The sequence below is a fragment of the Siphateles boraxobius genome, unplaced genomic scaffold, assembly GCF_051911475.1.
Source record: "Siphateles boraxobius isolate OS27281-9 unplaced genomic scaffold, OSU_SipBor_1 22, whole genome shotgun sequence".
NCBI classification, from domain to species: Eukaryota; Metazoa; Chordata; class Actinopteri; order Cypriniformes; family Leuciscidae; genus Siphateles; species Siphateles boraxobius.
This window is the reverse complement of record NW_027508833.1, coordinates 26,733,962-26,760,848: the sequence shown is the minus strand read 5'-3', so window position 1 is coordinate 26,760,848 and position 26,887 is coordinate 26,733,962. Positions and strand designations below refer to the sequence as shown.

At 37.2% G+C, this 26,887-nt stretch overlaps 1 protein-coding gene across 1 annotated transcript in view; it reads left to right on the top strand.

Moving 5' to 3' along the window:
- The first annotated feature begins 1,614 nt into the window (after nucleotides 1–1,614).
- abhd12 (abhydrolase domain containing 12, lysophospholipase) overlaps nucleotides 1,615–26,887 on the top strand; it is a 33,213-nt gene continuing 7,940 nt past the window's right edge. The window contains exons 1-8 of the mRNA XM_077239376.1: nucleotides 1,615–1,769; nucleotides 2,856–3,006; nucleotides 18,206–18,327; nucleotides 23,167–23,272; nucleotides 24,301–24,420; nucleotides 25,064–25,094; nucleotides 26,603–26,648; nucleotides 26,750–26,879. Of these exons, the coding sequence (XP_077095491.1) occupies nucleotides 2,858–3,006; nucleotides 18,206–18,327; nucleotides 23,167–23,272; nucleotides 24,301–24,420; nucleotides 25,064–25,094; nucleotides 26,603–26,648; nucleotides 26,750–26,879 (704 nt within the window). The 5' untranslated portion in view covers nucleotides 1,615–1,769; nucleotides 2,856–2,857. The remainder of the gene's footprint in view (nucleotides 1,770–2,855; nucleotides 3,007–18,205; nucleotides 18,328–23,166; nucleotides 23,273–24,300; nucleotides 24,421–25,063; nucleotides 25,095–26,602; nucleotides 26,649–26,749; nucleotides 26,880–26,887) is intronic.

Here is a 26,887-nt window from a genome sequence, read left to right as displayed (position 1 = left end):
GAAAGAGTGACAGTGTGAGAGAGGGAGAGAGATGAGTGCAAATTTGAGGGCATTGAACCCCTCCTCTTCACTTGCCACGGTTCAATTCAGATTCTAATACCATAATGCAGTTTTACTGGGAGCTGAAGCCTGCAGATTGTTCTGATGGGTATTGTGAGTTTTGATGGCTTAAATGAGTAAAAAGTCAGTGTGAATGCAAATGTACTTTGTTAGTGTCACCATGAAAATGGCAGCATGCCTTTTTAATGCCTTATTTTTACAGCTTTGATTATAGGTTGGGTATTCAAACAAGTGAATGAGAAAACAATGAGCAGGCAATCAGGACTTCATAAAGCAAAGAGCAGCATGGGACAGATTAATGAGAGTGCGTCACACACATACCCACTCAAGCAGCCTTTAGAAATGACACTCATGCGTGTGACATATTAAAAGAGGGCTTGCACTTTGAGCGGAGATGTGAAAAGGATCAGAGGACCGTTAACATGTAATTTATAGCCCAATCTGACTGCTGTTTGCACAAAAGCAACAGAAATTCTGTCATCATCAATATGGAGAGACTTTTCGCGAGTCACGTCAACCCTATCACGCAGACAGAGGAACACAGGCTTCAATGGACATGGATGGCTCATACACCCACATGTCACATACAGCAGCGTTCAGATGAAGCAACAGTAACTGCTTTTAATTTGGGTGTTAAAAACAGTCTCAATGAGAAGAATGGCTTCAGGAGAGAAAAGCACTAGAGCTAATGGAGGGAGACATGCTTTCCTATATCGATGGAGCATTATATCCCTATAACTCATAAAATCAATCAGCATGTATTCATTGAGACTCTTTATTTAACTGTGTATTCCATCAGGTTTGTGAAATCACAAATACAACAGTATTTGTTTAGCTTAGAAGCAATAAGTAGAAGAAGCTTAGTGTGAATATGTTTGCCATATAATATTGTACATTTGGTATTCTATGACAGTTTTCATTGGCATTTTTAAATGTGGGATATTAAACCAAATCAAGCCTGCAGGTGGGACCCTGGTATGTAAAAAGACACAGAGGATGTGTGCGTGCGCATGCGTGTGTGTGTGTGTGTGAGAAGGGAGTTGGGTGAAATGATTGCCCTGCTTCACAGTGAAACTGCAGACAGAACAAAGTGATGGTATACTGCCACCTTTCGGCAGAAACAACTCAATAATACCCAACGTGAGGCTACTGAAATGTGACAAATCTAATCTACATGCTCAATATAATAATAATAATAATAAATAATTCATTACATTTATATATGTGTAATATGACCTGTTGCCACATGGGTAGAACATTTTCCTTGTTATTTAGGTCCCCCCAAAATAATGACAATAAATGTAAAACAGAGAGAAAATACAACAATAAATAAATGTCCTTTAATTTAATGTCTTCGTTAACTGCCCCTAAATGTTAATATGTTTATAATAATATATTATCTTCAACATAGATTTAATAAAATAAAAAATAACATTCCTATCTTTTTATATAAAATGTCAATTAGCACTATTATGCCCAACTTATATCCCCCCCAGAGACACACACAAACCACTTACAATTTTAATATTTTGCCACTACTTTAAATGCAGAGTGGACAAACAGTGCTTGCGTGTTCCTTCCGCTGAATTGTTTGTTGTGGTCACGTGAGAGGAACCGAATTTTAAACTTACTAGTGCACGCCACGGCTCTGGTCCACGCGTCGTGTCAAAACACGTCTACAATGAAATCCCATCAGCTGGAATGACCAGGTTAGGTTTTATGATTTATATAATTACAGAGTTCATGACTACAGCTTCATATGCATGACCTTGGATGTTCATGCATGTCTTTACATGCATACTGGTTTGATCCTCGTGCTTTTACGTTGATATGTTTACGGCTGTTTTGGAAATTCTCTAGTATATGCATTTATATTTAGAGTTTTAAAATTCCGTTTATTGCATACTGTAGTACAGTACATGTTACTTACAGTGTGCATTTCTTTATTTTAACATGGACCCGTCGCGTTTGACGGTTTTTCTCGATAGTTAAACTAGAAGATGTTGTTACTAAATTACACGGAAATAGACTAGAAATCTAAGACTTGTTTTTTGAAAAGGTGGCAAGATATCTTATTGTCTATAATTACACGAAGACTGACATGTTTTAAGTCACCCAGTAAAGCAGGATGAACAGGTTTGGTCTGTATGGAAGTCTTCAGTTGGGATGTTGCCAGATCTTTTAAAATAAAATCCCTATACTTGCCTTTTAAATGTGTAACATTTTTACATTAAGAAAGCGTGCAGCGACCTCTAGAGTTAGAATGCAAGCAGTAAATGTTCCGGCATACGATGTGACATATTAAGACAAAATATCATCAAAATATACACAACAGAACCGACATGGCAACCCACGATACAACTGAACAAGAGGGGGCGCTACAGCTCTGTGATTTGTTGTCGGTGGAACAGAGCAGTGTGTGATTGGCTGTTGACGCGACGGAGTGGGCCGATCGGCGGTGTGTGATTGGCTATTAACGCGACTGAGTGGGCCGAACAGCGGTGTGTGATTGGCCGAGTGGAGGGACGGAGGGGGAAAGGCTGAACTGATCAGCTGGTCTCTGCAGATATCTGACTCCTACAAAACAATGTATATAGAAAAAGTGCTGAATGACACAATTGCCGGGCGGAGAAACACCGGATCACACAGACCATTGCGGAACGACCGGATCTAACACGGTTGCAAGATTTTCCCCGGCCTTGCCGTCTGATTCAGAGAGGATACACGGAGGACTGCAGTATAATATTCCCAGTCTCATCTGTGTTACTGTTTACCTTTGCTGTTTCACATTTCAGTGATGCGAAAGCGAAAAGCCAACGAAGATCATGACAGCTCGTTCACGGGTACACTACTGGACGGCTCCGATCTAAAGCAGTGCCACAAAAAGACAGACGCTGCTTCTGATCCAGGAGGCTCTGGGACAGCGATGGGAAGACGCTACAGGAGGTGAGACTGATGTTACACGTGTGGCACTGATGTTCTGTGGCTGACTCTATACCAGTTTATACCAAGTTTCTGGAAAGCTTGCTCAGGACTTATCTTTGCTTAACATCAACTTATACAGTCCCTGGGAACCCTAGTATTTAAAAAAATGTATCTGTATAATAACTTTAATTAAGAACATTAACAATTATGCATTTAGCTAGAAATCAGTAAATAAGTAATAATGGCATGGAACTTTTTTTATGTACAAATTACCAGATATATATTATATCATCTTCGATGACTCTTGTTTGGAAAGCCTGGCTCGAAGTTATTTTTAAGTTATGTGTTTTCAGCATTATCTTGTGTATTTTCAGCATATAGTCCCGTTTGATGTTTGTTAATATGATATTACAAGCATTATTGGTATTCCTCTGAGATCATAGTTGGTTTAAAAAAAAATTATATATTCTCTTTTCAATTTTTACATAGTGTACAAATTTAAGAATACAAGGAAAAGCGGACAATACAACCATAACAAAAGAAAGAAAGAAACAAGCGGAGGAGGACTAACATAAACAAGACCTAATCATAGATGAATTATTACAGTGACAACAATAATTATACACTATTCAGACTTGAGGAAATCAACGAAGGGCTGCCATACAGTTTGAAATTGGCGATGAGATTTGGACTCCAAGGAACGTATCCTCTCTAGTTGTATGGCATGAAACAATTCAAATAACCAAGCTTTGAACAGTGGAGAATCTGAAGATTTCCAGTTTAAAAATATTGTTTTTTTCGCAAGAGTCATGCCCATCAATAGAGGTCGTTGCTGAGATCTTGGAAGAGTATTCAATGTCACTCAAAAACTTTTGAGATCCTAGTGGTTTTAAACTCTTATGAGGCACGGAGCCACATATTTTATCCTCTATGATTGAATCACAGCCCCATGTGACTCTCTTGAGACTCTAAAGAAGAGGTCTTCAATCCTGCTCCACTGTCCTGCAGAGTTTAGTTCCAGCCTGCTTCAGCACAATTCAAAGGAGTGTTTAGCTGATTCAGGTGTGTTTGATTAGGGTTGAAATGAAACTAAACTCGGCAGGACAGTGGTCCTCCAGGAGCAGGATTAAAGACTTCTTCTCTAAAGTGTATTTAGGCTGTTGCATTGCTAAAATTCAGCAACTTCTGGGTGGAGTGTGAAGTTATTGTAAGTTTGGGATGTTTATGAAAAGCTTAAAAACCATGTGTAGTCAACGCGGCTTTTAGTCTGCATCTTTTAGCGTCCAGGCCCGTTTAATGTACTCCTAAATGTTGACAAAATACACTTGTTATACAAAATATACAGATATACCCAAAATATTGATGCCATCCTGCTCTTCACAGATGTCCAATCATATTGGGTTATTTATTTATTTAATAAGGCACAAGACCGTCACTGTCATCCAAACATCTTGTCTCAAAAAGAAATGTCACAAGAATGCAAACTTTCATGAGGTCTGATCTGTTTGCAGGAAGTGCACAAGCATTTCAAGAATCATGTTGCACTTTTTGGTTCACTGTAAGTAATTCCAGTTCAGACTCCACAAACCCTAAAATGTTGTTTTACACTTCCATTGTTTAGAAATTTGAGGCACAAAATTCAAAGTATTGTGCTTTTGGGGAATTCATTTCTTTTTCGAGACACTTGTCACAATCTTTAGCGTTTTTTTTAATATGGTACTGACCTTGTACATGTTAGCAAAGAATTCCTGTCTCAGTTGAGTCGAAAGTTCTTAAAGTCAGATTTGGAGTGCATCGGAAATCCCCTACATCACTGTAAGAGGATGAAATAGTCATTTTCAGCGGTTGTCCAGGCATATCTCTGGCTGCTCAGATTATAAGGGATATTATTAGGCCTTAATATTAGGCCTTTATTGCAAATGTTCTAGAAATGTCTAATCGATAAGGTGTTTAGTCATGTTATTCTTCTCGGCCAGTACTTGCTCTGCAGATCAAAGTGGGAGGAAGGTGGGGCATTACTGGACTTTCTTGTCCAGCAATATGGTGTTAAAACATTGTACACTCAGGAAAGAAACAATACGTACTGCCAGAATATATTGCTGATTGGGAACCTGGAGGAGTTCCTACAGATCAATGCTTCTCAGCTGGTGGGTCGCAACCCCAAAATGCTTTTAAGATTAGAGGATTGTATTAGGTTTCATGGTTGCCACGTCATGTGGAAATACACACTGCTTTTGAGTGAATTGTGCTTGTGACCTTTGACCCTGGAGGACAGTTAGGGGCCTATGCCTCATGTTTGCTTAATGTTGCACTACCATTCAAAAGTTTGAGGTCACTAGGTTTTTTTTCTTTCTTAAAGAAATAAATACTTTCATTCAACAAGGATGCACTAAATTGATCAAAAGTGACAGTAAGGACATTTATAATGTTATAAAACATTTCTATTTAAAATAATTCTGTTTTCTTTTTACTTTCTAAGTATATCACAGTTCCCACAAAATATACTAGGCAACACAACTGTTTTTAGCATTGATATTTATAATAAATGTTTCTTGAGCATCAAATCAGCATATTAGAATGCTTTCTGAAGGATCATGTAACACTAAAGACTGGAGTATTGATGCTGAAAATTCAGCTTTGACATCACAGGAATAAATTACATTTTAAAGTATGTTTGGAAAACAGTTGTTTTATAGTTGTTAAATATTACTGTTTTTACTTTATTTTTGTTCAAAGAAATGCAGCTTTTGTGAGCATAAGATACCTCTTTTAAAAACATCTTACAGACCGTAAACTTTTCAACACTAATGTATATGAATAGTGGCTATTAGAAATAAGCTAAAGCTCTTATGTTCTGATTAATCTGATTTATATTTAGCTTTACAAGGAAACGCTTACAGCTCTTAACTACAATAATGTTACAGATTATTGCAGTTAGTTTCAACTGAGCAGTTGTTATGAAAGAGTCCATTAAAATATTGTAACTAACCTGTAAAATGTCCTGTTATAGAATACATTGTTTGTCAAATTAGCATGAAACTCTAGCAGGAAATGGTATGGTAAAGTTCTACCATCACATCTCATTTGAACTGAAATGCCACTCTACTATTGCACTGTATCCGATGGCGCAGTAATCGGACTCTCCTCCGGTGCTGTATGGGTCTGGGGTATTGGGTGCCAGAGCCAGTCATGTGTCCGACACAGGAGCTGCCGCTGGTTAGTCTGGTTGCAGTGACCTTTGTGTGGCTAGCCGGTTTCAAGGTTAACGGGGTCAGATCAGCTTTAATTCACAGGATCTGTGAAATTAAGTAAATTAGCGGTAGCTGAAATCCCATGTAACATTTTAGACATGGAAGTTAAAGACCTCATTGCATTGCTTGAGGAGAACAGAGTTGACTTTTTTTTATTGAAACAGGATGGTTGGTAATACTTTAGTGTTTTTTCTTGCTAGAGAAAATCATACATTTAAATACATATGTCTGTAATTTTTTTTTAACTAGCATTTAGGCCGTTTACACCGGGTATTAAGATGCGTTTTTGTCAATCGGAGCACGAGTGGACGATGCTGAATACAGGTGTAAACGAGTCGTTTACTTTCGACCACTTCCAGAGGTAGTCGAAAACGCATTTGACCGGATTGCTTTCATAGTTTTCTAGTTTAAACAGCAAAAAAAGACGGCCCACTCTGCTCCTACTGATCTAATGCGTAAACATTAACGGTAGCACGCTGGCCAGACGGATTTAAACTTTGTTGGCTGAAGACCCAAGTTTGGTTTGAAGAGGAAAAATACCAAGCACGATGTTCTCTCACCATTCCTGATTTCTAACACGCTCCCCGCGTTTTGTGTTGTCTTTCCGCTGTCAGAGCAGAAATGAAAGCTGCTGCTCATAGACCCTCCCCTTGAAGAAATCAGGACAGAATTGGTTAAGAGTGGACAAAAGAGATGGATTGAAACATCAGATGCAAACGGGAATGTGTCTCCCACGTCTGCTTGTGATCCGAACAAAACATCTTAAAATCATCAAAACATCCCAAGGTGACTTAAAGTCGCCATGAAATGAAAATTCACTCATGTTTTCTAAATATATGTTGTTGATCTTATTGCCAACTATTTATCCATGCATGTTTCACTTGTACAATTTTCTTTTGACTCTTAATTTTTTTATTAAAATATTATAACTCAATAAAATAACAGACTTCTCTCTGTGATGCATGTCGGACTTTAATCATTTTATCGGCTTCCCCTTTCTTATAGTCGACTGCTCGGATTCAGATCTGCCTCCATCGATCAACAACGGATACATAGAACCATTTAATTCATCAATTCAATGTACATCACAATATGGACGAAAAGATCTGTTGCTACTTCCGTTACATCATGCCTAAAGCTAAAAATCTCTTGATTTCACGGGGTCTTTTAGACAGGCTGTTTTTGGCTGCATTCCCTTGTTCTTAAAGACCCTTGTTCTTAAAGACATTCATCTCAAGAAGGGGTGGCTAACCTTCAGCCTAAATAATGCCTGTAAACCATGTCAGTTATTCACTCAGCACATTTCAACCTGAAATTCTGGTCTTTTCTTGTCTCCTGGGATCAGGAGCTCTAGATCAAATGTAGACCCAAGAGGCGGTCTAATCGTGACAATTTGGTGTCTTATTTTAGCTTTTCTTGTGAAAGTATGTCAGGTTTGATTGGAAAAAGAAGTCTTGACAAGGTTTCTTCTTTTGAAATCTTTTTTTAGATTTCAGGAAGACTAATAACAGATCTTGACAATGACTTATTGAAGTAAAAAATAAATTTTGCTGCCGCTAGGGTTCGTCTAGATTTCTAGGCTAGTTCATCTCATCAACGTCAGTGAAACAATAAGTATGCAGCATGATAGGCTGTGGCGGAAAAACACTAGTTTACGCGGTTGCCCAGAGATGTGGCTCGTCGCACATGAGGCTGTAGTGTGTGTGTATAAGCGTCCCAACCCAGATAGATAGAAAATCTGTGGAAAAGATCAGAAGTGTACCTACCTATGTACCAGACTCGATGCCAGAAGCACGCGATGCAATATTTTTGACAAAATAATTGCTGCCAAAACCGGCTACACGATAAATCTGATAAGGCACTTAAAGTGCACAGAATACACTTTAGAGTAGAAAGTTTATCCGTCTTCGACTGCAAGAACTGGAGCGTGTCACAAATGAACCGAAACTCAGCGTATAGGATACTTGCCTCACAGACATGAGAAATAGGCCTATAGACGGTCAAAATATGTCTACTTTTAAACGAAACAATTAGAAATAAATAGTTTGATTATGTAATCCATATAGGCGGACGCACATGTTCACTACTGCAGGAATGAGGAGTCAGCATTGCCATATTCATCTTTCCAACCAACACACTTAGAAAGCACTTGTTTATTTATAAACAATTAAAATATCTCCTTGCTATTTTTTCCCGGCACATCCATAATCATTAGGCTACTTTTGCCAGTGCTTTGCGGCCAGGTTTATGTGTGCCGAGCGTGAGGCATATATCCCGCACCCCAGTAGCCTATTAATTCAATTCACATTTATTGTATAGCATTTTTCACAATACATATCGTTTCAAAGCAGCTTTACAGAAAATTCATGTGTCTAAATTACAATTTCGAGTGATCTGTTATCAGAGGTGACGGTGTAATGCATTTCAATAAATTTTCATTCAGTTTCATTGTTAAACAATGCATTAAGTTAAGGCAGAAACAATGACCTCATTGAAGTAAAGAATACATGTTGTTAAATGATTAAGAAACATAGAAAACTTAAGCATTGGTGCTTTTTTACAGACTCAAAATATGAGTATAAAAAAGTCGTCAAACTGAAAAAAATTAAAGTTTTTTTTTTTTAGGTAATGTAATATTGTTAAAACGGATTTCATAAAATTGGTATCGAAAAAAGTATCGTTCGGGAACCGGTATTGAAGTCAAGGTATCGGTATCGAAAATCTTGTTACGATACCCAGCCCTAGTCAGTTGCTGTAAATGAGATGGGTCACAATGGTCTACTAGTCACCCAATAGCCACTATTGATAACACTATGATAACAGTGTACTATTATACCATTTACACCCTCTCAAAGATGTCATCTTCACCTCTACAGCCATACACATGTAGTTCGATGTTTTTGGCATTTGTACACTGTTTTTTGCCTGTCAAAAAGTTTTAAATATTTTAAAAAGCTTTTTGAGATACCTCTATTCTGTTCCATCCGCTCTGTCTTGCTGTTTTTGAGTGCAAAAAAAACTTGGTGACTTGAAACCAGCCTTTACAGGCTTCCTTTAGGTTGACTAGTCATTCAGGCAACCCACTGATTTGTTGAATCTGAATATATGTTGTTTTGCGCTTCCCCAAACTGGGTTGGTGCAATGACGGTGGTGTTTCTTCATTAGGGTGGTTTGAAGAAGACTAATCTTGAGTTAGACAGAGCGGTAACTAACTCTGGCATCACTGTCAAAACTGCTCTTCCAACCTCCGCTGAGCGGTCAGAGACACTCATTAGGGCGAGTGAAAGAGAGGAAGAAAGGAGAGAGGGGGGAAGTAGAGAGCCTAAAATGTAGCACGTGTCTATCTCATCCTTAAGAGTGCAGTGTCTACAGTTTCACATACCCTTCACATGCACGTCCAGATTAAACTCATATCAGGCCGTTTGCATTATCGTGGAATAGTAATGCCAGGGCAGACTGTGTGTCTTGCAATTCCATACCAGCTGTTGTTTAAAAACAACAGGAAATCTAAACTGGCCTTTCTTTTTTTAAACTTAATTATGTCATTGGTCTTGTTTGTGAGTTGTGAACAAGAAATGCTCTATACACAGTCAGCCATGATTGATTCATTCCAAGAAACAAAGTGTTTAATAAGAGGCGAATTATTTTGTCTAATGGGAGAAGCTAACAGTTAACTTCATGTATAATGTTACCAGAAGATGTGGTTTTTGCTGTGTTAAAAGCAGGAAGACATTAGTGTCCTCCTCCTACCCTGAGCTCAGTGTCACCTTAGTGCTCTCAGAGAGTCCTGTCCCTCAGACCTGTCATAATCTATTACATGTAGCTGTAGCTGCAGGTTGGTGAAAGGGCTCCACTTTTCTCTACTTCTACTGCTTCTTCTGCATCATCTTCATTCTTCAGTTTAACCTTTAATTGCAAGCCTGTCTTTGTCTCATAGTCCTTTATTATTATTATTTCTAATTAATTCAATCAGGATTTTTGAAATTGTGACAGTAAAGAATTTACATTCAATTTTGCCATCATAGGAATAAAATAAATGTACAAAATATATTAAAATAGAAAGTAGTACTTTTAATTTGGAACACTATTTCACAATTTTGCTGTTTTTATTGTATTTTTGATCAAATAAATAGTCTTGGTGAGGCATAATGCTGCGTTTAAACTGCAAAGCATAATGCACAGATCTGATCTTTTGACCATATACATTGTTCCCCATCTGTTTAAAAGAACTTGTATCCAGTATCTGTGGTTGCTTTCAACGACATGGTTGACACTTAGGTTTTGAATGTCCATGCTGTTTAAAATTAATACAATTATTTATATAATAACGTAAGGTGGTTCTTGCACAGCTAGATGTGGTTTATCCTGCTTATACCATGAGCACTTGCCAGCATGGACAAGTTAAAGCTGTCAATCATGTTTGCAGCTTGAAATGTAATAAAAGTAAAATAACTACAGATAAAAATAATGGTAATGTTTATTAGTTATTTCATCTATGATTTTGATGTGAAGTAAAGTAGTGCAGTAAGGTTACATTTATTTATATAATTTCAATGTATTAGCAAGAAAAAGGTGTGTGTGCGATTGTGTCTACAACATTATCACCTTGTTGCTGAAAACTTGTATGTAGCTTAAAGCTTTTTTAAAAATGTATTTATAGGGCAGTGGCTAAATTGTAGTTTCTATGTTCCTGAATATTTCTGTGTGTGCACGATCTCTTACCTATATAAGAAGCTGTGAGTTTGCTGGAGCATGTATGAGCATGTCTGCTTCATAATACGATATTAAAGGTAGTTTAGGCAATTTTGGTTGTGGCTCAGAACGGATGTACAAAAAATCTGATTTTGTGTGGATTGTCGTGGTGGCAAGCAGGACGAGGCAGAGGGCCGTGAGAACGAGGACAGACCAGTGGCGTGACTGATAATGAGCACGCCACACCGGTCTCGAGTTTCTCACGGAGGAGCTTCAGAAGCACAAAAGGAGGAGCAATGACGGTGAAGGACGAGAAAGGACCAGGCCTGGACTATTTGACATTATGTTTTGTTTATGTGTGTGGGGGGCAGTCGTCCGTGACGGGCTGTCACTTTTACTTTCTTTTTGTGTTTGTTTATTTTATATGATTAAAGTTGTGAAATGCTCGCCGGTTCCCGCCTCCTCCTGAATAACAAACCATGTTACAGTTGTGTTTACACGTGTGCAACAATGTACAATCTATGTCAGACATGAATAAGAACTTTTTGTGCCAGTGTAAAAGCAGCCCAAGAGACCGTGTGCTGCACTGCTAAGGCAAATGCTGACCAAGTATGTGAAGGTTGAACAAGTGACCTCATTGGCTACTGATACAGCAGGAATCAATCAGCAGTGCACTATAAAGATGATGTGATTGCAAGCAGGTTGAGTTAAGGGACCTAGAGTTTCATGACTGAACTTTGTATATGTGTTAAGCCACTCCAGACATTGTGTGTCAGTTAGGACGCTGACCACTAAGTGATCATGGTCACTGATAGAGCAGGTATTTGGCATATGGTGGTCTACTACCAGACCAGGATATTTAGGACATTGATTTGGGTAGCTGCAGCTGAGAGCTCTGAAAGCATATCCTCTGCCACTTAATAGCTGTTGTCTGGTACCCGAAGAAACGAGACAAGCCTTTGGCGTCCGACAGAAAGAGAAGGAAGAGAAAGTTTTCCTGAGATGTTTTGAATCTGGCTTCTTAGAATTGAGTGGAAGTGATCTAACTGTGGCTTTCAAGAAATAAGGGCTCACAGTTTGATGTTGGCAGAGGGGATACACTGGTTTTGTTAGGATTTAGAAAGATGCCTTTGAATCTAAAGCCCATGAGATCTTTCAAGAACACGTCTAATCTGCAGAACGTAGGCTGACTTTTTTTTTGTCTTTGGAACACAAAAGAAGATATTTTGAACAAAAAGTTACTGCGATCCAGTGTTTGGATGGCAAAATTCTTCAAAATATCTTCTTTTGTGTGCTTCTCTTATGTTTATGGTGTTGTATTGTAGTATGATTATGAAATGTTGTTCATTTAGTTTCTTTCATACTTCAGTGTCCTTGTGTAATTCAGTCCTAAATTTTATCCTAAACTAGGCTTATCGTTTAGTACAGCTGGATCGTATTGCCTGTCTGCTTTGGTAATACATAGAATCATGCATCTGTTCTCTGTCAAATACGTTGACCTGAAAATGACCTAATTATTTATTCATGTAGAATCAGATGTGCATTTAAGGTTTCACTTTTCCTGCATGGTTAATGCCAGGTATATATAATTACCAGAGTTGGGTATAACGCGTCATAGATATAAACACTAGATGTCGCCTTGGCTACGGCAGTTCATTGGAACGAATGCGTCAATAGAGCCGCCATCTTGCAACAAGGGAACCCCTCATCATCGTTAATGTAGGAAAAGGTCTAACGGAAATAAAATCACCATAAATCGTCATGAATGCTATTTTCTAGTTGTCTTGGTTCGTTCCAACGGTCAGACATGTATTTATTATAGAGTCCAGAGAAATTAAAAAAATTGTGCAAATTTCACAATCTTATGAAATGTAATCCCTTGCTGTCTGGTTTTTAGATTTCGTTCATGTAAACATCCATACGCAGCACAAAAGTCCGGCATCATCCATGAATTCAGCGTTACCTAGCTACTTCCTATGACAAGACCATTGTTCCAAGATGGCGGCGGTTTTGACGCATGTTTAGAACCCCAATGCGACATCTAGTGTTTATATCTATGATAACGCGTTACAAAGTAACTTTTCGTGACAACGCAGTAATGTAACTCATTACATTTAAAATTTATGTAATTTGATTACAGTTACTGATGTCAATAAAATTAAGTTACTTGTGTTACAAATGTATTGTTAAGAAAAAAATATTTAGTAAAATGCATTTCTAATCACGTTTGGCCGGCTTCATCATTTAATGAGCATCCACTTTAATGAATTACCAGAGAATGCGCTTCATGAGGCGCACACGCACTCACTCACACACACGAAATGTCTCTCACTCTCTCCCTCTCCGCCGTGCGCGCGCTACACGGTTTGGAGCACAGTCGCTCGCTCTAGATTCCGGGAGATTTTAACTAATTTGCGGGCATCAGGGAGCCGCTATCAATATGCGGGAGACTCCCAGAACTTCCGGGAGACTTGGGGTGTCTGCAATATTAAATTACAGAAAGAACTGAGTTTCACTTTGTAGGGTATTCTTGTAGTTTTAATAAGTTTTCAAAGTAACTTGAAAGTAATGTAATTAGTAATCGGATTACTTTTTACATGCAGTAATCAGTAATGTAATCAAATTACAATTTTAAAGTAGTAATTTGTAGTGGATTACTTTTTTTGATTAACTTTCCCAACACTGATAATTACACTAAAATGCTAAATGTTAGTCAAACAACTGCAGAGTTTTTATCATTTGAGCATTACTCATGTCACTTTAGGAGTTTAGACTGATCAATGAAATATGGAGGTATTCTTTTATAGCTAAATATTGAATTTATAGCTAATGAGTTGTTAATGGGTTATTGAATAACTATGATATTCTTTTTAGAGATTGATGTCTTCATATATGGTATGAAGGCAGCCAACTGCTGCCACTCTGCAGACTTTGAATAAACTCAGTGTTTTTTTTTTAAAGATTTAAAATCTCCATTTTAAGACATGCACTGGACTTGGGGATTTCAGATTGTAAAGTGTTACTGTGTATGAGTGTTTGTGTGTGTGGGAATAGTGTGTTGGTGGTGATCATTTTTAGAGACTTCATCCTGTCGAATGCAGAGACTGAATCACACATACACACAAATAGAGGTAAATTACCAAGATGGTGCTCTAAGTAGGTCAAATTACAGTTAAACAGCAATCAGCACTGAAAAATGAATCATCGTGTGATGCTCAAAGGTGTCATGGTAAACCAAGAAGACCTTCCCGTCTCTTCAAGTACACGACCGTTCAAATGTTTGGGGTTGCTAAGATTTTTTTTACTGTTTTTGAAAGAGGTCTCTTATATTCACCAAGGTTGCTACTATTTGATTACAAATACAGTAAAACAATAATATTATAAAATATTGTAAGAATGTGAAATAACGGTTTCTATTTTAGTATTGAAATGTAATTTATTCCTGTAATGCAAAGCCGAATTTTCCGCATCACTCCAGTCTTCATTGTCAAATGATCCATCAGAAATCATTCTAATATGCTGATTTCCTGCTCATGAAAAATTTCTTATCATTATCAATGTTAAAAGCAGTTGTGATGCTTTATATTTTTTTACCCTACAATATCTGTACCCTACAATATATTACATGAGATCGTGGTGTGTCTGTATAATGCACGAGGCAGACAAATGTGTGTGTTTGTTTGAGAACGTGAACCATTCTTTATTAATCTGTCAGTATTCGAAATTATTATATGGATTATAATTACATATAATTTTTTTTAGACTTAATTCAAATACAGACAAACTTTATCCGATCTGTTAAAAATGTAATCCAATCTCTGTTCATATTTTTTGCCAAGATGTCAGCATGTTTTCTCAACTGAAATGTTGGTGCATCTCTCATTCCTTCCCATATTTTTGCTCAATGCACAAGTCAGAAACTCTTTGTCCCAGTCCAGACTGGACTCCTGATGCCCAGACAGCCGTAATAATGCCCATATGGCATTGGATCAGCATGGCTTAACATATTAGTGTTACCCTGAAGGTTTAAAGCTCTGGTTAGGATGCTCTGTGCAAACATGAACCTGCAAAAAAAGGCATGTACAACCCTGAATTGCACATCTTATCTTATAACCTAACCAGTAAACACATCTTGAACATCTATCAAGCCACATAGACAAACAAATGGCTAGGTCTACTAGATGATAATGTGTATATAATCAGCAACATCCTGAAAGGTTACACACACACATAAACGGCACAATGGCAGTATGTAAGCACGGTACAGTAATGAGTCTCAGTGCAGCCTGTGTGTGCTGTATTTAGCTCTGCTGTTACACAATAGTATTGCTCTCTCTCTTTATCACAATCACCTTGCACTCTCACACACAAGCAAAAACTCTCAAACGGACCACATTGGCACAAACACACACGCTCAGGTCAGACCTTCTGGTGACCAAACGTCTTATCTCTGCAGGGAATTTGAGATCAGCCTCCTGCTGCACTAATCACCTGGAATAAGTATACAAGTGTATAATGCAGTCAGAGCTGTGGCTTATTAGTAGTTGGCATGCTGACACATTAAGATAGGAGAAGAGCATAGAGAACTCTCACATAATTTCCTGTCTTCTCTCAACTAACCCTTTCCATAAATGTTGTCATAAGCAATTGATTCTATTATTCAGTTTGTTCCCGTTTATTTTACATTGTAAATATAAATTTAAACCTGTCTTTAGTTCTCCATACTAGTAATTTACATTACTATTAGATCAAAATTAGCAGGTGTGGTCTGAAGAAGGCAGAGGAAATATCGTAGGGATGTTTAAATGTTGTGGTGGAACTAATCCAGAATCAGCCGGATCAAACCGGATGCTCAGGTCTGGCTTGCTTCCTGGATTATTGCTTTGACTCTTCTTTCCCCCTGTCTGGGATGCTCTCTCACCTATCTTTATGTCCTGTCATTAGATTTCATATGACTGCACCTTTATGGGTACCATTTACTGCAAAGAACTACTGTTAAAAGTTTAGGGGTTAATACGATTTGTTATTGTTTTGAAAGAAGTATCTTATGCTCATCAAGGCTGCATTTATTTCATTAACATAGTAAAAATCATAATATTGTAAAATACTGCATTATTACAGTTTAAATGTATTAAAACAGGGGGCACCCTGTGATGGCGAAGCTAAATATTTAACAGCTATTAACTAGTGGTCGACCAGTATTGGTTTTTTGATGGCCGATGCCGATATCTTAGAGAGCAGGATGGCCGATATAAAGCCGATATTTATATAGGTATATATATATATACTTTATATTTATTTTAATCAATATTTAATAAATTAGAAAAAAATCTTTAAAATAAACATGCTTATACTTTAGATGGCAAATTCTTAAATCCGCAATCCTTTTACAGTATTTTTCACAAATATAATAATTGTTTAAGAATATGTGAATAAAAAGGAAGTAAACACTGTAAAATCGCACCCAGTAATCTCAGTGATTTCATGGCACTGATAATCATATTTTTTCAAATAAATACTTTTTTTTTACTTTGACTTTTGACAAGGTAGCGCTGATTTTACATACAGCACACATTGAAAACGATATGAATATGACACAGTGGGCAACTGCATATAGCACAGTATATTTTAAAATGAAGGATTTAAAGTTTTTCGATCGTGTCTCCTGTGAAGCTGCTCTTCTGTTCGCATTTACTCACTTCACACGGACCGACCGTCACTCGCAGGAACACGTTTATGCAGGCTACAAATGCACATTTCACAAGATATCACAGCTGGATTCTATTAAATCTGCAAGGTTTGTGAAATTAAATCTTTATTAGATATTTAGAGATTTGTTTAAATGATGTAGATGCGCATTTGCTGAATGTTTACGGTAAATGAGAAAGTATTTTAGCCTGATTGTTTGCCTTTTCTGTTAGAAATAATATAAAAGCAAACACTTGACTTTTTCGCATACTTTGTTTACCAGTTCTGTCTAACGAAGTATTAGATATGACTGACAGAGATCGTAAACTAATGAAGATGGAGAATGTGAGTGAGCGCTGTGTGATCAGGCGCTGGCGTTCTCTTCTCAGTGCTGGTGTTCTTAGCGCCGCCCGTCAAAATAAAAGTCCCGCTTCCAACACATCGGGCAATCAGAAAAACTTAGCTGCCGATACTTTAAAAATGCCAAATCTAAACGCTCAAATACTAACACACAGACGCACGCACGCACTATGGGCCCTATCTTGCACCCAACGCAATTGACTTTGTACACTGTACAATAGACGTTTAGCACCACTGAGTTTAGACTAGGTTTTTCCTGGTCTGTGGTGGAATTGTTTTCTGAAACGGCAAAATAGCACCAGGGAACTTTTGCGCCGGAACACGCCTCTTCTTTTCGCTGAACCACCCCTGGGAGCGTAAGTTCATTCCCTAATTTACCGACGCGCGTCTGTGGAGTGAAAAGTCCGCTGTGTGTCGGGTGCAAAATGGGAATGATACATGCGTCAGTATATAAAGCATGGTATAAAGTCAATTGCGCTGGGTGCAAGATAGGGCCCATAACGTGCGTGCGTGCGTCTGTGTGTTAGCATTTTAGCATTTGGTAATCCGCTGGTCATGAGTTAGGTAGGAAAATTCCTTTCTCATTTTAAGAGGCAAAGGAGGAAATGAAACAAGTTCAATACAGCAGCTTTTCACAACACACCTCTTAGCACTGGAAAGTCACACTTTAATCTGTATATCAGCCAGACACAAACACACATACAACCACAGACCTTACAGCAGAGCTCAGGGCAGTAAGTCAGACAGGGTGAGTTTGTTCCTCTAAGTGATCTATCTCCTGCTTTCTCTAATTATAATCATGACACTTTATACTCCCCGGCACAATTTAGAGGTCACCACTTGCCGCAAAGATGCACACTGTCTGACCTCTGTGTGTGAGGGAGACCGTGAGAGGACAGGCCTTGTTATGAGGACCATTAACTCTTCATTCCCAAACCAGCACTTTTGTTCACATCTTGTACTTACACATGGTAAACCTTCCATGTGATTTTTATTACAAAAACATGCTTTAAAATTTCCATAATATATTCTTTAACTGGCCTGAAGTGTTTTAGCCCATCAAATGTGAAGGAATGTTGTTCTTTACAAATTATTGCAGGACAAAATAGAACTTGGTGTTTGGTACAATTTAATTTTGACATCTTTTTTGTTAATCTGTAGTACATTAATGTATTATGTGTGTTAAAGGAATATGTGCTTTATATAATCAGTTCTCTCTGTGTCCGCAGGGGTGGTCTGATGTGGAGGTTGAGGAGGATACTGATCTGGGTGCTGGGAATCTACATCGCTATCCCTGTTATCATCAAACTCTGTCCAGCAATACAAGCAAAATTAGTATTTTTAAACTTTGGTGAGTATTTTTTTTATCCAATCTTTTCAACTTGGCCAAACTATACATACATTTTGGTATGAAGGCCAGAAGTTTGCCATATACTTAGGGCATTCTTTGTATACTTTGGCATTTAGACAAGAGGTGTGCGTGCGTGCGTGTGTATTTTGGATATACTTTTGTTATCTTAAACATGTGTTTTGGTCAGTCTTTGTAAACTTTGATATTGATTGGTATTTTTAAACTAAACTAATTCTCGTGAGTGTTTTTTTATGTTTTGCAGTGCCCAGACCAATAATTTTGCATTTTGTTATTCAAGCAAAGCTGCCATGTAAGCTGTCATCATTTTGGTTGCAGCATCAGTTTCTGTCGATGTATAATTTAATACAGTAACTTGATGGGTCAGTTTCCATTATCTGCTGCTGCAAGGACAAGCTTAGGGCAATTCACCTCAAGGGAAATGTAGTATCCAAGGAGATTGTTACACTGCATTTTCCCCTGTGAAATATTCAGCATGCTCAGAACAACTCTGAAGACACATTCAGTCACACACACTTAAAGTCATCAAATAAAAACAGCATAGTGCATCTTCATAAAATCAAATATTTTGTTGAGAAATAATAACTACACACTGTGCCATTTTAAAATTTATGAAGAAACTTTTTGGATACAAAAGGGAATTTTTAGTCTTGTCCTAATTTATACTTTATGTACCTTTAATTTATTTACTTCTTTCATGGTAATTTTACAGTTTGAGGTTGGTAAGATTTTTTAAATGTTATTGAAAGAATTCTCTTTTTAATATGTTGATTTGTTGCTCATCTCATTGAAACATCTGAAACTGAAGTTGCAGTGTTGACGGAATATTGAATAGAGGGCAGGGTGTTATTTTTGCGCACCTCCTCTTCATCCCTCGCTCATAGAGGACTGGCAGTTGGAGGGGAGTGGTTAATGTTATTCTACCCAATTCCAGATCAGAAGCTAATTTTGATTAAAGATTACCACAACTAACTATTTTTTTCAGTGGATCAACTTGTAAAAGTAAATATTTTTCTGCAGACTTTAATATGTCTGTGGTAACTAAAACATTTTTAACTCTTTAACATTTTTAACAACTTTAACTCTTTTCCTGCTCTTTTTTCCGTCATTTATGACAGAACACTTCCCCACCACTGACGAAATTTTCCAGCAATCCATGTTTTTACTGTTATATGATAGGGGGCCCTATTACGCATCTTCTTAGGCCCTGTTTACACGAGAACGATTCTGGGTGAAAACGTAAAAATATTTTATCGGATGTGCCTTTCGTTTAAACGGTGACGGCGTTCTGGAGGCTTTAAAAACGCAAAAAAGTGAAACCACCCTCCAGAGTGGAAATCTTAAAAACGATCCACCGTCGCGTTCCCATCTAAACAGTAAAAACGCAAATCTGCTCACTGTGGCTCTCGTCGCGTACGTGTTTACGTCACAGGCATGCGCCATTACAGGAAAATAACCCCAATATTCCGGATTATTTCCATACGTCGGACCTTCAAGTTGCCATAGCAGCTCTGATAAACGTACAAGAGTCTTTTCAGCAGTTGTACAAAATATTCTCAGATATTGGTGTTGTTGTGTCGCAGTGCTTCACATTGACACCTAGCCGCCTGGAGTGCTTACTACATCGAATTTCACACACTTTTGCGTCATCACATGCACACGGATTTCCCCCCGATAACGCTCGTCTAAACGCAGAATAAAAAGTGATAACGCAACACCACTTTTGCGTTTTCTCTTCAGATCGTTTCCGTGTTAACATAGCCTTAAAGAAAACAAAATCTCCGGATCAAAACACAGGTGAAAAAGAAGCAGAAACATGCCATAGGAGCATAGATTGGTGCAGGTATGACATCACTTTGTAGGCCAACGGACAGTTACCATCACTCTGGTTCCCTTGACAAAAACCTAATAGGACTTTTCCATAGGGTTTTGTATTATCGCTAAAAACAAGATCTGTGATCAACAAAAGTTAATGATACTTGCACTTTTTGTCCATCAAGATAATTTTCACAGATGAACACAACTTTTATGAATTTTGAAGCCGTAATGCAGTCGCCAGAAGTAAAAAGCTTAAGGTAGGCTATAAACGTACTACACCATGGTCCCACGACTTCAAATGTAACCACCACTAAGCTTCTGACAACTCTTTCAGTTTTTATCTAAAACATTTTCCCAGAAAGTTTGAGTTAGAATAGTTTATGACAGCACAATTATAAGCATAATAAAGCGGACTTAGTTGACCTGTTTGGCGTGAAAACGTTTAATCTCCTCTACAGCCCCTGTAGTCCCATTTATCCACTTGTTAGCAACTGCCTTTTTCAAGACACGTAACGGCTTAAAAAATCACAAGTGGGTTAATATTGATGTTTTTTATGTCGTAGAATAAAACGTAAAAGTGTCTTGAGCTTTTGTGCACAACAGACCTTATTTCAGCCATTTAACCAGAATCCCATTAAAAAAAAACATTGACTTCAGGACAATGGAACCGGAAGTGCTAAAATGCTAACTCGTTTCTGTATTTTTGGCCTACAAAGTGACGTCATACCTGCACCTATCTGTTGCTTATGTTGTAGTCTTTGAAAAAAACTTGATTTTCTCAGCTTTTTGTTTAAAATTTTGCCTTTTTTAATTAAACTTACCATATTCAAGTATTGCTAAACAAATATTGAATGAAGCTAGAGTAAGATGGGGTGTTTTTTTATATAAAAAATGATTAATAAATGCTGGTGGTGGCTGTTAACTATTTTTTTTTTTTAAATGCTTGTGGGGAAAGAGTTAATGAATACAAAGTTTAAAAGAACAGCATTTATTTGAAATAGAGATATTTTTTACTGTAACTTTTGATCAATATAATGCATCCTTGCGGAATAAAACTTAATTTCTTTCAAAAATCCCACAGACCCCAAACTTTTGAATGGTAGTGTACCTGTGAGTGTTCAGTAACGCTTACCACAGTCTCTACTTTGTACTCTCGTACTGAAGCCTATGTACCTGTTTTGCAACATAATGTATTTTGGTATTTAAAAGTGTTGTCCATTACAGAACAGACTCTGCTGGACATCATGACATTAATAAGACATTTCAAACATTAAAGTAGGATACACAGTTGCGATATGGGTTTATAGTCAGCCTTTTGTTGTTACGACCAAACAAAGCCGTCATTCATCCAATCCAGTTTAAATGCCCACTCTGTTCACCGCTGAGATCCTGTCTCACTTCAACAGCCTCTCACATGTCTCTCATCCGATTATTCCTATGTTGTCACATCATAGTTTAATTTCTCTGATATTAGTCATCATGGTTCTGTGATGTTTTAGGCTGATGTCAGCATTAGCATTGTCAGCAGTGTCACACCACTTCTGTCAGCTGATGTGTTTCTCCACACTATGTTCTGCTTCTGTTTGCAGTCTGAACTAATAATGGACAGACTCTGTGTAAAAGTGAAACTGTAAGCATCCCTGTGTCTGCTTTACTCAGCGAGATATCTGTGACTAAGGTTGATGAATCTGGTCTAGTCATCAGTCTCCTGAGAAAGCTTGTGGCACACTTTCAGTTCTTAAATGGCAAACCAAATGTTATTCGTTGGTGCTTACAGCACAGACAGTCATTATATAGATTCACGTGACTTTTCCAGTCTGACTGTGACCAGACTTGCAGAATTGCAAAAACCTTTGTTTGAAATGATTTACCAGCATGATTACTTCATTTGTAAATGTTCAATAACGATTTATTATTTCATCAAAAATTTGTCTTTATTGAAGTGAGTGTAAAATTAAAACTCACTCATCTTAAATCTCATCAGGATTTTTCAGCTACTTGATCCGTATGGAAAATGAAATTGTTAAATACAGTAGAGTTAAACTAGAACCGAACAGTCTTTTTTTTTGCTTCTGTATCTTTAAGACTCCTGTAAGTACACTACTGATCAAAAGTTTGGTGTCAGTAAGATTTTTTCAAATGTTTTTGAAAGAAGTCTCTTATGCTCACAAAGACTGCTTTTATTTGATCAAATATACAGTGAAAACAGTAATATTGTAAAATATTATTACAGTTTTTCTATTTTATTAATTTTTAAAATTTAATTTATTCCTGTGATGGGAAAGCTGAATTTTCAGCATCATTACTCCGTGTCACATGATCTAATATGCTGATGTCTTATATTTATCGATGTTGATAACAGTTGTGCTACTTAATTTTTTTGTGGAAATCAAACTTTTTTCCAGGATTCTTTGATAAAAAGTAAGATAAAAAAATGGATTTGAAATCTTTTGTAACATTATAAATGTCTTTACTGTCACTTTTGATAAATTTAATGCATCCTTGCTAAATATGAGTATTAATTTCTTTACAAAAAATCTTACTAACCCCAAACTTTTAAATGGTAGTGTACATTATGTTTGTTATGATTGGATAATCTACATGTACTGGCTTAGATTAAACTGACATCTATTAGATAATAAAAAAACGAAAATTGCTGTATACAAATTATCTGCAAAATTTGCTGCTATGTAACACAATACAAAATTACAAGAGTCATGCAGAAGTTTCTTGGTATTATTGATGTGTAAATTTCAGTGGTCACATGTTAAATGCAACATGAAATAAAAATCGACACTATTTCAACTTATTTCTTTTTCAACTGACGATTACATTCTGGTATCTGATGCTGACTTGCAAAGATCCCATCAATTCCCGATGGATAAAATTTGAATAAAAAAATCCTGCAAACTTTCTTTTTCCATGGAATATCCTGTTTAACTGAGAAATGCATCAGAATCAGCTTCACATTGACTGATTTCTCTCTGTTTCACTCTCTTGCAGTGCGAGTCCCGTATTTTATAGATCTGAAGAGACCACAGGATCAGGGCTTGAATCACACTCACAACTTCTACCTACAGCCGGAGGAAGGAATCAACATTGGAGTGTGGTGAGAACACAGACTACGGCTAAAATACAGACCCAGCCTGGCTTACCTCCACTCGCCATCTCTCTCTCTCTGTCCTCACATTCTCTACCCTACAGTTTCTGTCCCTCTCTCTGCCTATGGCCATGGCTGTCTTTCTGAAGGGCGCACTTATTGAAACACAGCCTGTGGCCCAAAGTATGTAAATCTGTAGTGACAGTACGGGCCCGTGGCTGCTGGCCATTGAGTGTGACTGTGAATGTGTGTGTGTTTGACTTTTACTGAGTAACAGTGCGAAGGTCCATATAAGCCTCCTGCCACTGATTCTGTAGTTTTCTCTCCATAAATAAGCTCATTTGTGTACTGATCACATTCCATATTAAATAGGAGAGTCTTTTATAATAAATTCTTGGTTAAGTCCTGAAAGAATACATTACTATGTTTGGAGTCAGTACGATTTTTTTTATTTTTAAAAGAAACTAATACGTGAAATGAATAATACAACAAGGATGCATTTAATTGATAAAAAATAAAATTACAGTAAATACATTTTATAATGTTGTAAATGTATAATGTTATAAAAAATATATACATTTCAAATAAATGCTGTTTTTTTTAATTTTCTATTCATCAAAGAATCCTGAAAAAAAAAACTATTTTCAACATTGAAAACTATATTAGTTTCATGAGCAAATCAGCATATTAGAATGATTTCTGAAGGATCATGTGACAATGAAGACTGGAGTAATGATGCTGAAATTCAGCTTTGATCACAGGAATAAATTGCATTTTAATATATTTATTTTATACTGCAATAATATTGCAATAATATTTCATAATATTACTGTTTTTGCTGTATTTTTGATCAAATAAATGCAGTCTTGGTGAGCATAAGAGACTTAAAAATTTGACCGACCCCAAACTTTTGAATAGTAACACATGCTTACTTAGTGTATCAAACTTTTTTTTCAGTGCTGTATTCTCTCTCTCTCTCTCTCTCTCTCTCTCTCTCTCTCTCTCTCTCTCTCTCTCTCTCTCTCTCTCTCTCTCAGGCACACAGTACCTACAGTGATGTGGAGGGACGCTCAGGCAAAAGATCCTGAATGGTACGACAAAAGCTTCCAGTCCAGTCACCCTGTCATCCTGTATCTCCATGGTAATGCTGGAACAAGGTATACAAACACTCAGCGACACGGGATCAACACCACGTTCTAAAGCCCACTCAATCTCAAAAATGATTCAGTGTCCGTTAATGGCCAGTTCACGCTGCACCAACAGTTTTGTCGGATCCTTGTGTGTTAGCCAATCAGCATCTGTTGCTGTTGTTTTTGCTCATTGAACATGTTTGTTGGGTTGTGGAATTGATGTTCTTTAATCTGGTGATTGTCTGTGTTGTTCACCATCTGTCGGTGCAATGTGTATTGGCCTTGGAATACAATACACTGTTTTTGCCCAGATTTTTCTCACAATTTACACTCAAGAGTCATCGATGCTAGTTGCCGATTTCACAGAAAATCGTATTGTGTGAGATGAGCACAGACTCTTTTGCTTCAGGCTATGATTCCAGCCATATGGAGGAAATCAAACATGTTTCATTTGTCCTGCAAATGTTGTTGCTAGGAGAGTTTGTTGTGTTCAGAACATGATGTGATATGATAGAATGATGCCCATTTTGCTCTGTTACCATTACAAAGTCGGCAAATGTCTGATGCCTTGTGTATTCTAGGCTTTATAAGGATTCTGTAAAATGCAGTTCAATAGATGCAGTTGTTTGGTCACTTTACTTGAGTATGTTTGTGTGTGTGTGTGTTTCAGAGGAGGGGATCACAGAGTTCAGCTCTACAAGGTAAAAAAAAAAAAGAAAAAAAAAAAAAGCAATTGCCTTAATTTTTCATCGCCGTTAAGAACTTTGCAGTCAATATGATTTTTTTGTAAAGAAATTTTTTTTTTTTTTCAGCAAAGATGGATTAAATTGAAAAAAGTGGCAGTAATTTTACAAAAGAATGATATTTTAAGGAAAGGCTGTTCTTTTGAATTTTCTATTCATCCATGAATCCTGACAAAAAAGTTTCCAGGGAAAAGTTGTTTTCAACATCAACAAAAAAGTTTCTTGAGTATCAAATCAACATTTCACAATATTACTGCTTTACTGTATTTTTGATCAAATAAATACAGTCTTGGAGAGACGCTTTGAAAAACATTTTTAAAAAATGACCCGTCCCAAAATTTTAAACAGTACATTTAAGATTCGAAAGCCCTGTCTGCAGGGTTCGTACGCTGTTTGAATGTATGGATTTTGATTAAGTAATTTCTAGGTTTGGATGAGTATGGGAAAATATGTGTTTACAGACTATTGCGCTTATTCAGTTTTCTAAAATAAAATAAAAATAATTTCTACAAATAAATTTTCGTTTAGAGCAGGCCAAAAGTAGTTTTAGTTTTGGCGCTGCCAAAAGATCAGTGCTAGGCTGGATCTGCTGGAGAGACTCTCTGCTGTGATTTGGTTGTTACAATGTAGTGTAATTATTTGTTAAACAGTGTTTACAAGTGTTTTTATGCTTTATCTAACAGCCAATGAAGCAAAGGGAATGGACATAAACATTCCTTCTGTTGCAGCAGGGATTGAAGGTTTACTGTTATTTAAATTTACATGACAAAAATGAATAACATTGCACTGTTTTAGCATTGCAGTTTTAATAAAATGCTGTGCATTCAACATGTCTGGGTTTGGTGTTAATTGATTTGTTTGAGCTATAGTAGTTATAAACTTCCGGCAATTATTTGGCATTATCTTAAAGGAATAGTTCACCCAAAAATTGAAATTTCCTGAGTTTTTACTCGCCCCAATGCCAACCAAGATGCATATGAATTTCGTTCCTCAGCTGAAGACAAATTAAGGTTTTGGAGGAACCATTCCAGGATGTATCTCCATCTAATGCAAGTGAAAGTTGAAAGTGAAACATAAACCATTTCTGATGGTCCCAAAATTCATAGTTAGGCACTTACAAAGGGCTCCACACAACCCCAGCTGACAAATAAGGGTCTTCTCTAGCCAAATAATGAGTCATTTTTAGAAACAAATAAAAAATTATGTAATTTTTAACTACAAATGCTCACCTTGGTCCAGCTCTGTGAAAGAAAGTCGTATACATTTTGGATGGCCTTGGAGTGAGGAAATGATCAGGAAAGTTTTCCTTTTGATTTTCCTTTTTCCATTTTAAAAATGGTCTGAAGACTCTACAGAGAAGTCTGGAAATTTGAGTATGACGACTTTTTTTTTAATGGAAAATGAGCTAGGAACCCTTTTTTGTTTATTTGAGTGATGTCAGACATTTTCTTTTCCTGTCTCTGCAGGTTCTTAGTTCATTAGGCTACCATGTAGTCACATTCGATTATAGAGGTATGTTGAGTGTCATTTTAAAGCATTATCCTATCATTTGAGTCAGAATCCCATTCCCAGTGCTGAATTTAAGCACCATGTGGTTTTGTTTGTTTGTGCAGGTTGGGGTGACTCTGAGGGCAGCCCTTCAGAGAAAGGGATGACGTCAGACGCCCTCTTCCTCTACCAGTGGATAAAGCAGCGGATTGGCCAGAAGCCCCTGCACATCTGGGGTCATTCACTCGGCACAGGGTGAGATG